Source organism: Strix uralensis, chromosome 17 (genome assembly GCF_047716275.1).
Source record: "Strix uralensis isolate ZFMK-TIS-50842 chromosome 17, bStrUra1, whole genome shotgun sequence".
NCBI lineage: Eukaryota > Metazoa > Chordata > Aves > Strigiformes > Strigidae > Strix > Strix uralensis.
Window position 1 is genome coordinate 7,404,605 of NC_133988.1, and position 13,192 is coordinate 7,417,796.

Below are 13,192 nucleotides of genomic sequence, written 5' to 3' on the forward strand. Positions count from 1 at the left end.
TCTACGCTTGTCAAGGCATCAGCCAAACACCTCCCTGAGTTCATTACAGACTGCACCAAGTGTGGGAACAGACTGGTCCTTTACAGAGTCATTTTCTTCTTCTAGTTTTAATTCTCATTCTCACTTTCTCTTGCAGCAAAAGAGTTTGGGCTGTTTTATCTGTTGAAGGAAAGCATTCAGTTTCCACCATGCTTCAGGGAAACTCACTGCATGTGAGTGTTCAGCATTATACCCAAAAACATTAATACCAGGCCCCAGGACTATTCAGTCACCAGAATACCACAAAACATAGTGAGATGATACAGTATTCATTCAAACTTACTGAACTCAACCTAAGTAGTATGCATTCCTTTTATTTAAAAAGTTGTCCTAATAGTGCATGTTGCACCTATACAAAAAAAAAAATCTTTACACTGTCCACACACAGGTATATAAGGGCTCCAACAGCTGCCACAGGTCTTGGCTAGATCACATGCTAGCGCAGCGTTCTTGCTACGTGGCATTTAGGTGGAAGGGATGGGGGCAGAAGTCAGCAGTACTGGGAACTCTTGGCAAGTGGAATGTGTGTCCCCTTCAGGGACAGAAAGACCCCTGCCAATCCTAGATCCATGTGGGGAGAGGAGTAGGGATAAAGTCTGTAGGAAGAGCACCAGTGTCACAACAGGAAGATTACCAGGCTGGAGCAGTATTGGCCAAACGTCTCATGCGCCTAGGAGAGAGATAAAGAGGTACAGTGAGTGCTGTGTTACAGTCATGTGAAATCTTACTAAAGCCAACACTTCTGGGGAGGCTGCTGCAGCCTTGTGAATGCTGTAGACAGGTTTATTGCCTACACAGACTTCCTTGGTCACCTGTTGATAAGGCTAAGACACTATTCTCAGTAACAGCTTTTAGGGCACTTTTGCTGACAAACTTGGATTGAACCAATCCCTACTGAAAACTATTCAGCCATAGCAGAGAAGCAAAATAATTATGAATCTGTTGATCAGCAGTAAAAAAAAAATCCTGGGAAAGAGCTGAGCCAGCATTATCTACTGTTCCCACAATGTATCTTTTGGAGACATTCTAGCAGTTCATTTGTATCTGCCAGGAGCAATGTCACCAAGTAGGAGCAAGTGCTCTCAGCTGCTTGTCAAACATCGCTTAGCAGGTCTCTGGTGCGCAGAGCTCCTGGAATCACAGAAGTGCTCCCATGCTGGCATCGTCAGGCTGGAGCTGGGATCTTGCCCACTCCTACATCAACCAGCACTTTACCCTACCTAAAAGGAAACCTTGTGGCAGAATTCTAGGTAGCATGACAGTGCGTGAAACACCAATATTTTTGATGAATGCCTTCCTATAGAAACAGATCCCCCTGCACAAGCTGAGAGCTCAGGGAAAAGAAAAAAAGGAAAAAAAAAAAAGGAAACTTTGCTTCAAGCAGGAGATGGTTAGAGATTTAAATGTTTGTGCAGCAAGGTGATAACAGTTTAATATCCTGAAGCTAAAGGGATATGAGTTTCTGTTGTGGTGTGCAAGCTTGAAATCCTGCCAGTTGGCTCTCAGCAGAGAAAGACAAACATCAAAGCTTTTAAGTTCTGTCTTAGAGACAGGCCAGGAGGAGAACCGTCTGAACCAGTGGCAGCACCTTGTATTTCTGTCCTGGTCTCTGATCTTCTTCTCCATCTCGGCATCTGTGAGGGTTTCCAGGAGAGGGCACCACTGGTCAGCATCGCCCGTGTTGCGAATGGCAATTTCCACCGTCGGCAAAGGGTTCTCGCTGCACGGCAGGGCAGAAGGCAACAAAGCAACATCCATCAGTGGTCCCAGAGCACTCCTCTGGGTTACCAGCCCAGATGCAAGACACAAGGACAACAGAGCATCATTTACAGTGTCTCAGGATTAAGCATTCAGTCTTAGCCCTGCTTCACACAGCCTGATTCCCGAAGCACACGAGGGGCTGATGGTTACAATCTTGAGGAGCCTGAAGTTTCTAGGAGACCAACTACGACCATCTCCTTTCACCACCAGAGAGGGGTTTGTCAAAGCAACTCTGGCTGACACAGTTCTCTCCCACAAGGGCCATTATGTACCTGGCTGACAGTGTTCAAACCCAGTAAGCCCAGGGAAAGTTCATACCAGTTTATTAGTGTCGGGAGCGCTTCTCCTGGCACAGCAGCTGAGCAGGGACTGTTAACAGGGCTCTTTGTCTAGCTTTGCTGTTCAGCAACTCTGACTTTCTGCTGCAGTTTGCCTAGCACACCTCTGACAGCTCTTCCCTGGCAAAAGTCTGGTTTTCTGGGAGCCTGACAGTGGAATGAGCATTGTCCTCCCAACTGCCATGGAAAGGCAGTTTAGGAGAGTCTTTTAGGACCTGCTGTTGCAACCAGCAACTGGGGCTACTGCCTGCACAAGCACTGAAAGACCAGACTCTGTTCCAGATTCCAAGATCTGCTCCTCAGAGATCTCTCTGCCCTGACCAGCTGTATTATCACATGCACAAAAATATTTACTGTTTCACTAGCCACTTTTCAGTAAAAGTCAACAGGAACTGACCAGGAGTAGCTTCCCAAATATTGACAGTGGAGCGGAAGCCCAGCATAAATATAGAGGAGCCTCAGAATGTAAATGTTTGCTTTGAATTCTATAAAGTGGCTGCACGAAGTGTGTGTGCAAGAGGAGCCCTCGGGCAGGTGTGCACACACATCTGGCCCCCTCCCTAGGGACGTGCCTCCATGCAGAGGATTTCAGTGCTCATGGGCAGCCCTCTCATTCCCCCAGGAAGGAACTCAGTTCCTAATCACCACAGGAACAGGCAACATCTGCATCAAAGCTATTAGTCTAGAATAACAACGCTTCAAAGTAATGCTACAATGAAAAATTAATCCAGAGCCTTTGGTATCTGATCCTGGGAGGAAGCTTTAATCAAATCTACTTTCAGTACTGCTGACGTCCACTAAGCAACACTCAAACCCAGGAATTTCAGCTTAGCCCCAGTCTGCTACACATTCCAGGCTAAGTACTAGATCTTAATTGGCTTTTCTGACTCAATAGCATGGTCTGTGCCTCATTTATTATGCTTAACACTGACCACCCACTAGAATTAAATGAGGATTGGAAAGGCAACCTCATACGTGTAACTTAATTGCAAGTCAACTCAGATACCACATTTCTTTAGCAAAGAATCAAGAGATAAACTGAAAAAAATCCTCATCTCCCAACCTCCAAAGTAAGACAGCTCCTCCTCCCCTGTTATTTTCTGATGAAGAGGTCAGTGCTGCTGGCAGAACGACTGAAAGGCTGCAGGATTCCAAGTAGAGCAAGACACTCCCTCTGCTAGGGCATGGGCCCCTGGCAGTAGTGTCACAGGCACACCAATGGGGCAAGGAAACATTGTCTTTTGGAAAAGGTGACTCGTCAGACATGTAGGTTTGGTGCGAGAGAGAACCTGTGCCACCATTCAGGTCTTGAAGGCAAAACTCTGGCTATGAAGTGCTGTGTGCTGCCACTACAGACACTCAGTACCAAGGCAGGAAACGTGGCAGCACACCATCCCCTGAAGAGCCCGTAAGCAGCAGTTACCTGCCTGCTTCCAGTCCTGCCCTTCCCACTGGGCTTTCAGGCTCTCCTTGTTTTGCACAGAGCAGGCCAGCTGAAAGAACTGCCCTGGCTTTCATCAACTAAAAGACAGTTTCACCTCTCCCTCAGATGATTAAGAGGCACATGACTTCTCAAACCCCCAGTCCCTTGAGATATTAAGGTCTTTTGATACATCTAAAGCAGACCTTCTCCTTACATCAGCAGAATGACTTTGGAGCAACCACCGCTCCTGTGGTTTGGGAATTCAGGAGCTAACCAGCCACAGAACCCAAATATCATTAATCACTGTAAGGTTTCAAAAGTACTCCTTTGCTGGAAGAAAAAAGGGAAGAGGAGGATGTGTTTGTACTATGACACAAAACAAGGTTTAAATTAGATGTTTTTTCCTCCCTGAACAGCTCACGTCTACATACTTTGTTCTGTTGGGGTTTCCTTCCTAGTTTTTGATTCTCCCCCTTGCAATATTGCCACAGTCTAAAGAAGGCCTGAAATCTACCTGTTTGAACTACCTCTAAAAGGAAGCACTCTTTAGGAACAACAATCAGATACTGTGAGGTTGGCATTAATATGATATATCTGAGAGAGCCTGGGCAGCACTGACTAAAACCTAACATGCTGCATGTTACGGACACTGATAGGAAGCAAAGGGAGAAATGAACCCCCCTCATGACAGTTAACATATGCACAGATTAATTTTTTAACTCTGATATCTGCAATACATGGAGAAGCACAGGAAGGACTGAGAACATTTAGTGTCCTCTAAATGTGGACAACGCCTGCCTCTGATGCACCAAGTGACAAGAGTTAGGAACAAATGCCCTGTGGGTTGTGAGGCAGTATGCTAAAAAGTTGTTGAAGTAAATTAACTGGGAAAGTAAATAAACTATCAATAGAAAAGAGGGCTTCCTGGCCAGCATGGAGTGAACAGGGCCCCCTCTCTACTTCAAGGAGGATATGAAGAGGAAAGCTCCAACTCATGGGAATGCTCAGGCAACACTAAACCTCATGGCAATGAACTCGTTCCTCCCTGCCGTAGCTGGCTTAAACTACAGACTAAAGTCTACTTCACACTGGCTCCAAGGACTACAGCTACCAGCAGGGACACTTTCACTTTCTGCCACTGCAGGCCACAATGCAGACAGCGCTAGCTCACTTCTCTCATAACACCCTCAGCAGCAGGGAAGAAGAGGCAGTACTACAGGTATCAGATTCCACCACCCTCCAAGTTCCCATCATTTCTCGGGAACACACACCTACTGTTCTGTTGTTACAGCTGGATGTGGTCCCATGCTGGATCTGCAAATATCAGTCAGCTGTCATGGATGGCAAGGTAGAAGTCACCTCCCCACCCCTGTGAGGAGAAGGGACACTGGCGGGATGGACACACAGTCTGTTTCAGTAGAAAAGTTTAAGTCCTGTGTGGGAAAGGGCCCCTTTCCACTTTCTAATATGAACCACTCTGGGGATCATTTTAGAACCAAGTAGTTGCTGTGGAAGATTTTCAGGATAAAAACAACCTCCAGAGGAAGCAGTGTGAGACTAGTGGAAGAACAACTGGTCCAGAGCAGATCAGTGCCTGTTTTCCACAGAAGGTTGACCAGACAGGAAACCTTCAAGTGGAGGAGGAGGAAGGAGCAGAGCTCATGGCAGCCCCCAGCTTCTCCTTGCTCACCCCCATACCAACTACTCGTTGCCCTCTCCCTGAGGTAGGACAGGGCTGGGCATGTTTCCCTTTGCTGCCCAGGCAGGTCAGCCCGCTTCCCTGAACTGACCTCTACAAAACTGGTGTCAGCAGTGCCATTCCCCTCACCTCTGCAAATATGTCACTTGCTGAACTCTCAAACTTCCTCAACTGTCGCCATGACCTGAGGTCAAAAAACCTCACAGCGCACATTAAGGGATACTTGGAGTCTGCAGACTCAGCAACATGCTGAGGATAACATTAGTACAGTAACTCACTACAGAACACTGCACAGCACAACTGGAAATGATTATCGTTAGGAGACAAGTTACAAAACTGACTAATCAAACCTGACACTGCTGCATTCCAGCTGTGAGAAGAGCCTATGATCAAGCCAATTTTAATGTCAGCCAGGGTAGAGAGCTACAGTTTCAATCAGTATTAGTTCAAAACACCAAACCTTGAGACAGTGGATGGCCCAAGTCAGGCAAAGCCAAAAAACCAAAAATACGTCTGGGTCTCATCATTAGCATACATTAGAAGAGGGAAACACCAGGTATTCAGTCACTGTTAATTACAACAGCCTTTCATTCTGCAGCAAAAGCTGACATTTCAGTACTTGGTCCTGAAATGTATTAGACCCAATAGGAAAAGATACTTGAGCACAAGCACAAAAAACTGTAAGGAGGACAGGACGGTGCAAGCTGTAAGGACCAATTTCAAACAAAACTCTCTGCATCAGGTCAACTGTTCTATGATTCACTGATGCGAACGCCCATGACGTATGAACACACCCCCGCCGCAGCTGTACAAGGAAGATGACAGGTCTGTACCTGAAGGCGTAGGTCTTCTGATGCCAACTCAGCTGTCCCCGGATGCTGTAGGCAATAGTAGTGACAAACTCCCCACCCAGGCCAAGCTCTGAGCACAGCTTCAAGGCAAACTTCTCTGGTGAATTCTCCTTCTCCGACATGTCCCACTCGAACTGGTCTACAAGGGAGATGTTCCCTACGTGGATGTTTAGCTGGAGACAAGGGAAGAAACAGGTCATTTGTTTCCATTCTTACAATAGTTTCTCAAAGGTAGTTTAACTGAGGAAGCAAAGGCTGGAGAAGAGAAGCAGAGTAGTAACTCCTAGTTCCCTGCATCTGCAGAGATCCTTAACTTGAATTCCTAATTCCAATAGCATGAAGACAACTCAGCTCTGCTCACCTAGGTTCAGTTCTTCCAAAAGAACATGACAATGCTTTAATTGAACTATTTCATCATATCAGGGGCTGGGACATTAGTCTGCCACCTTGGTTCTATTCTCAATACAAAGGACAAAACACAATCTGGAAGCAAGACTGAATTAAAGACTCCTTTTCTCTGAGGGAAGCCGTTGTACTCCTGCTCCCCCGTAACATAACCAGAGAGACACAAATGGTTCAGCTCTTGTTCTACTGCCTTCCTGTATTACCTTAATAATAACTCGTTGGTCTGACTGATCTTCTAGGATACTGTCAGTTGGGTACGACTCGATCTGTTGTCGGATGGCAGAGGCAATAGCAGGGACAAAGGTCAGAGGATTCAAATCCAGGTCATCACAAAGGATCTCAGAGAACATTTCTGGGGTCATTAGCTTTTCTGATACAGAACAAGAATGAACAGAGTGTTAACTTTCTCAGAAATCAATGTCTGCACTTAGAGAATACACAAAATTAATCCCACAGCATGACAAAGGGAATTCCAAATGCATCACCTTTTGCTTCTATAAGGGTGTTTTGAATCAGGTTTGTAAGGATGTGCACACTGACACAGGGACATACAGTCTTCTTACTTGCTCCATGGAGACAATGTAGCTATGGTCTAATACTCCACACAGATAAAGGAGCCATACACATTAACTGTTTTGTATTCAAGGTACCTCAGCTAACAGGATAGTGTCAGACTGCTGAGCTGATGAACTGGGTCAGGAGAATAGGCCAGTTAAACTCTTCAGATTACATGTGTCCAGGAATGACTGCAACCCGTGGAGGTGGCACAGCACTCGCTAAGAGACATGAGAGCTGAATACAGTCCAGAGTGGGAGAGCTTTAAAGCTTTGTGTATATGGGACAAGGACAGGCACACTCATGCTTGTTCTCTCTTCATATTTGGTGATGGGTACAACTGTATCTCTCCAGCCTCAGGAAACTCTCCTTCCTACATACCATTCATGTTCCACGTAAACGCATCTCTGAGTTTCTGCCCATCAATTTCCATATCAAGCCTGATTGGAACCAGAACCTCCGGCTGGGACGCATTCTCATGGATCACTGCTGGGTCATGGTCATCAAAGCTAATATGAAGAGCAACACCACAGTATATGCAACTAGCACATGACACATCTGGCATCCACAGAGGGAAGGCAAGGTTTGTTGGAAGCAATCCCCACACTCCATCTCCCCCATCAGTCTTTAGACAGACTCCTCAATGCAAGCTTACAGGGCTATGGCAACCAATATCAGTTTATCACCTTTTATTATATCTATCATAATACATTCCTGCAAATAAAACAGGGAAGCTTTCCAGGATTACAATTAGCTTATTTTCCTCAACTATTATAATGAAAAATAAAAGTTGGTCACAAGCCACGGTAGCATTTTCCATTGAAGAAATTAGATCAAAGTTACTGGAATACGTCAGTGAGGGGCAGCCTGTCCTTCACAGAGAGGCTTTGCAGGCTCCTCAAATGACAATTGCTCAGCAAATCAGCAGAAAGTAGAAGGAACTCATCAGGAAAAGAATGAACCATTTTCCTGACAAAAGGAAAGCCTCCTCTCTGAGCCATGGCTGGCTTCTGTAAGGAAGAGCCTCAAGACATACAGTTTAACTAAGAACCTCCACATTAGCAACCTGTATGTCTTTTGTCAGAGATGAATCACATAACATTAACTGATCAGCCCTATCCTGGCAGCATGTCATTTTGGCAACTGTTTCCACTTTTCGGAAGCAGGAAGCTGTCTTACCACAGAGGGAATGTCCTCTTCTTATCCCTGCCCATGCGATTTCTGTTAATCGTTGTTGAGCACGGCACTGCATCCAGGTGGTGAGAGCTGTTGGGAAGGGTTGGCACCCACTGGTTGTTCCTCTTTGCCTTCTGTTCTCTGAAGAAGGAGACTGTATGTTAAACTCCAGACCCTGAGTGCTGCTACTACTTAAAAGGCAGCAGAACTTTAAACTTTAAGTCCTATTATGAGCTCCTGCTATTTTATTCTGGAACCCTTGACAATATTGTCCTACTGAGAACTCATGTTCCACACTAGCCTCTGGGAAGCCCATTCTCCAGCTTACAATTATTCATTAGATATGAAGCCAGGTGCACTGTTATAAATACTAGGTTCGTATTTGGATTTTCTATCTCTACTTTATAAAAGGACTGCTGAGAAACGCGACGTCTCCAGAAGGCAGTACGTGCAGGGAGTGTGTTCTGCAAAACATCTGTTACAGCTGGAATGCAGTAATTGCAAAAAGAGCTGTATCATCAAACACTTATGTTTTTCTTCCTGTTGTATGTGGGCAGTAACCCAATCCTTACGCTCTGGAGATCTTAATTTGCCCAACACTGCAAACGACCCTTGGCACAGACTGGCAAACACCCCCCTGCACGACAGCCGGGGTTTATGCAATTTCTTGCGCTTCCTGCCCAAGCTGACATCTCTGACATCTCTGATCTTGGCCCTCACCGATGCTGGTTACCTGAGGTAGGTAGGAGGTTCTGTGCTGATAGACACTGCCTTATACTTCTCATCATTCCCATCCAAGATCTCTTCCACTTCAGAGGCCTTTAACAGCGTCACGCTAGTGGCTAATGTTGTATAGCCATGATCTATTATCAGGAAAGATGCCAATAATTAACATGGGAAAGTACCACATATCACTGGAGCATTAATAGGCTGCATAGTGAAAAGCCCTCCCTGCCACTGCAGGAGAGACTAAAATAGGTTAAGTGGTATGAGTGTGTGCCCCAAAAGTCCTCTGGGCTTCATTTATCTTCTCGTAGACATTTAATTTTCAAGAAAGGTTTTGACATGGCATTTTGTACACATGGGATAAATTAAGATGACAAAACTTTCCACCATCATTTCTGAGCTGCCAGAAGCCTCTACTCTCCCTCACACACCAGGATGCTCTGCTACTGGGGTAGATTACTCGCACTGGAGTGACCAGAAGCCCAGCCACATTGCCTGGCACTAAAGAAATATAACCTGGTTTTGACATCCATCTAAACAGCAGGAATAAATATGACTTTCTTGGGAGCAGGGGTGGAATGTCTCAGTTAATGCACAGCAATCCCCACGACTAAGCCTAGAGAAGAAATACAACTCAAAAGACAAAAGCAGTATGACACCTTGAAATGGTTCCACAGTGATAAAGCAAATAAAAAGCAAGAAAAGGCATCAATCTCTCTTTCCCTTGTATACCTATCCTGTTCATACTCTATTAAAAATGTCTTTCATTTGGGCCAAGAGTCAAGACCCAGGGAGGGTTAGAATGACATGTGCTTCTCTCAGGTCCTACCACTGGATGAATCTCCTTCTTCCAGGGTACAAATTACTTATAGACTCTGGTCATTTCTGTTATGAAATTTACTTAAGATGGAAAGGAACACTACAAAAACAAAATTTCAGAAAAGTAGTCCTTAAATCCTCATAATTATTAGATAATTTGTAAATCTAATGTGCTTTTACTTCAGAAGAGGAAGAGAAAAACAATTCCTTTCCTACTCTGAGTTGCCCTTTGCCATCACATGGTTTAGCTCTGCACACCTACATCTGCCAAAATGATGTAAAAATCTCTTCCACAGCCTTCTGGGAGGAAAAGCCCAGAAAACAATAAATCCTCAGGGGACATAAAGCTTGAAAATAGAGAGGCAATGACCAATAGAAAAGCTGATAAGACTTGGGAAAGGAGGAGAAACCTCAGGACAGCTCTTACTGAATAACAGAGACCATCTGCAGTTGAGAGTCCTGCTAAGGTTCTGAGAAAGGAGAGTTGAGCATGTGATCAGGATGCACAATTAGGGCGACCACAGGGAGAGATCAGAGGAAGAGGATTAGACATTAATATATATTGTAATAGAACCAAAGGTCACAGTGGAGAGTCTTCCTCTAGCACAGCTAAGAATAACACACAGATAAGACTTACATCTTCTGGGACTATGAGACCGCTGATTTTCTGTTGGGAAAAAGAAAAAAAAGAAAATAAAGCAACAGGTCAGCAGGATACTCAAAGGAATGAGACATAAGTCCAGAATAAACCATTTATTTTTATTATGCTTTAGTCTAAAGAGTGTACAAGTCATACTGCTAAGAAATTTAACTGCTTGTTATTAGTCTCCCACAAAAATAATACCAAGGCAGCTATATTCTCACTGCAGCAGTCACACCAGTAGCAACACACCAGAACAAATTCTGGCAGTCATAAACATTCAGTCCCTACAAGAAGCAGAGTTAAGCAAAGACAACCATTTTCAATGAGGCATCTATTCGACAAGAGAGACAAAAATGCCCCTCTGTCTATAAAAGTCTCTTCTGGAATATGGTATTGATTTTGAGATGTGGCTTTTGCTTTGTGATGAATGCAGCCAACCCCAGGAAAGCCATGATGGATGTTTTGATTTTAGGACATTGTTGATCAGTTGATGTTTGTTGCTAGGCTGAACCAGGAGCTACTGGTGCCACCACTGCAGAGCACTCCATCACTGGGACAATCTGAAGTCATACAAGCCCTAAAGGTGCACAAGCTTCTGAATTGACAGAGACAGTTTTTCTCAAGACAAAATTTCAGATAAACATTACTGGGAATGTTTGCTCATCTTCTCACCATGTGAAGAGGCCACAATCTTCTTCCTTTCTTCCACTGTGGCTAGTCGCCTCCAGAGCGAGGGATATCTCTTGTACAGGGAACCCCGGAACATACGCAAGTAGTTCCCCACCTACAAGAGAAGTGGAGATGTGGCCTGCTATTCCATTGAAGAGATTTTTTTTAGCAGAAGCTGAAACAAATTCAGCTCTTGCAGTAAGAGGAACCTCTTAAGTTTTTGTTTTTCATGACAGACTGACTGCACCGGGTTTGGCATCATATAGCATTGCAATTTTTGCAGCAATACAGAAAACAAAACTTTTATCAGCACTTATTTCAGTAGCCAATAAGAAAAAAAATCTCACATCCGTTGCCAATAATCCATTTAATAGGAAAAAACTCCATTCATTTTCATGCATTTTTGAACAACCTAAGCTTTCTTTACTTCTGTTTCAATGCACAATGCTCAGTAGGAGTATTGGTACCCAGTTTCTTCAACAGTTATAATTTTTACTGTGAACCTCTGTGCCATCCAGACATTGCTCGAATACAGCAAATGCCCAGAGACTTGTATTTTGTTTTAAATCCTTTGAACATGTAAAATGTGATCGCTGCCAATAATCCTTTTTCAAATTTACTGAAGATCTGTAAAGCAGTTCCATTCTTCCTGGCACAAGATCCTCACCTGGGCTGAAGGCTACAGTAGGACTTGCTGAACAACAAAACTATTTCTAGACCACGAAAGCAAATTTTTAGACTGGTAGTACATGGGCAGACTGCCATACAGTAAGGTTTTTATTCTTTGTTTGACAAGACTCATTTTGATCTTATATCTATTTTCAGGTAACTTTTAATTGTATCTGTTGCTCCACAGTGCTCATCAACAGACAGAATTAATGGTAGATAAAAGGCAACCCTTTTTCTCCTTCCATGTGCCTGGCATGGCCAGCTCACAGATTAGCCGACTGCAGTTACAGTTCTTCTTTCAAACCGTACTTCCCATGAGAGCACAAGGGGATTTTAGCCCCTGCTCAACCTATACAGCTGGCAATTTAACTTATCCAATATTTCCTTCTTTACATTGGGGGGGGCAGGAGCTAAAACATTTTTTTCCCATTTCCAACTGCGATCGCTTCCCTGGTGCTGAGGCACCAAGTTTCATACTTCAATAATTGTCTTCGGGGAGGCAGAACAGCCTCTCACATGAGAGAATGTAGTGTCAGCACATACACTGGGGTGCTACAATGCTGCACACAGGCATCTGTTGGTAACCCATTTGCACAAGGCTGAAAGAGCCGTGCTGGCGGATTTTGGTGTTGTTACTACCCACAAAGGCCTAGGTATGGGCTTAATTACCTCACGGCATGTGAAAGAATCCAAAACTCTGAATAAATGGGCTACAAAAATTTGTGAGTATCAGGGAGCGGGGCCTCAGGCTGCGATCAGGCGAGGATCCGGTCTCTACGTACTCGCGCGTGTCTCCAAAGCCGCCCTTACTGGGAGCACTGGTCCCAGCGCGGCTGAGGCTCCCGGGCAGCGCTCACCGCCCGGCCCCGAGCGGAGCCCGGGTCCCCGCCGCCCCTGGCAGCGCCCGCCAGCCGGGGGGCAGAGGGGACCCGCAGGGCCTGGAAGGCCGCTGCCCGCCCCCCTCCCCCGCCCGGGACTCCGCCACCCCCCATGACAGGGCTCCCCTCAGCCCCTTCCCCAGCCCGAACCCCGCCCCCCCGGCAGCTCCCCCCGTCCGCCCGCCGCCTCCCCCGGGCCCGCTTCCCGCCCGGGCCCTTGTGCGCGGGGCCGCACCTCGGAGCCGATCATGTAGAACTCGCCGTCCTCCTCCAGCTGGAACTTGACGGGCTTCTGCCCGAAGGTCTTGCTCAGCGCCATCATCATCATCGTGGCGGCGGGAGGAGGGCGGCGGGAGCGCCCGGCGTCCTGAGGGGGGGCCTGGGGGGCCGCCGGCGGCAGCGAGCGGAGCGACAACGGGCGGCGCCGCGGCCTACTCCAGCCGCCGCTCTGCGCATGCGCGGCGCGTCCCGCCCGGCGCCCGCGGAGGGAGGGGCCCGCCTGAGGGAAGGAGGTGACAGGGACGGTCCAGGCAGGCGGCGC

The 13,192-nt window shown here is 46.1% G+C and overlaps 1 protein-coding gene across 1 annotated transcript; it reads right to left on the bottom strand.

The window, feature by feature from the left end:
• Positions 1 to 337: 337 nt before the first annotated feature.
• SMARCB1 (SWI/SNF related BAF chromatin remodeling complex subunit B1) lies at positions 338 to 13,108 on the bottom strand. The gene is made up of 10 exons (XM_074887681.1): positions 12,887 to 13,108; positions 11,108 to 11,219; positions 10,430 to 10,459; positions 8,981 to 9,110; positions 8,251 to 8,388; positions 7,453 to 7,580; positions 6,720 to 6,886; positions 6,094 to 6,284; positions 1,628 to 1,759; positions 338 to 709 (listed from the first exon to the last, which is right to left on the bottom strand). Exons 1-10 carry the CDS (start codon positions 12,977 to 12,979, stop codon positions 670 to 672), a joined length of 1,161 nt encoding a protein of 386 aa, XP_074743782.1. The 5' UTR covers positions 12,980 to 13,108; the 3' UTR covers positions 338 to 669.
• Positions 13,109 to 13,192: the final 84 nt, after the last annotated feature.

What these genes read in the sequence shown, in the direction of transcription:
- SMARCB1 (XM_074887681.1), bottom strand. Translation starts at nt 12,979, where the DNA reads ATGATGATGATGGCGCTGAGCAAGACCTTCGGGCAGAAGCCCGTCAAG. An exon ending in ACCAACGAGTTATTATTAAG is followed by an intron (nt 6,285 to 6,719) that starts GTAATACAGGAA and finishes CCTTGTCTCCAG; the next exon opens with CTAAACATCCACGTAGGGAA. An exon ending in GACCAGGACAGAAATACAAG is followed by an intron (nt 710 to 1,627) that starts GTGCTGCCACTG and finishes TCTCTCTCCTAG; the next exon opens with GCGCATGAGACGTTTGGCCA.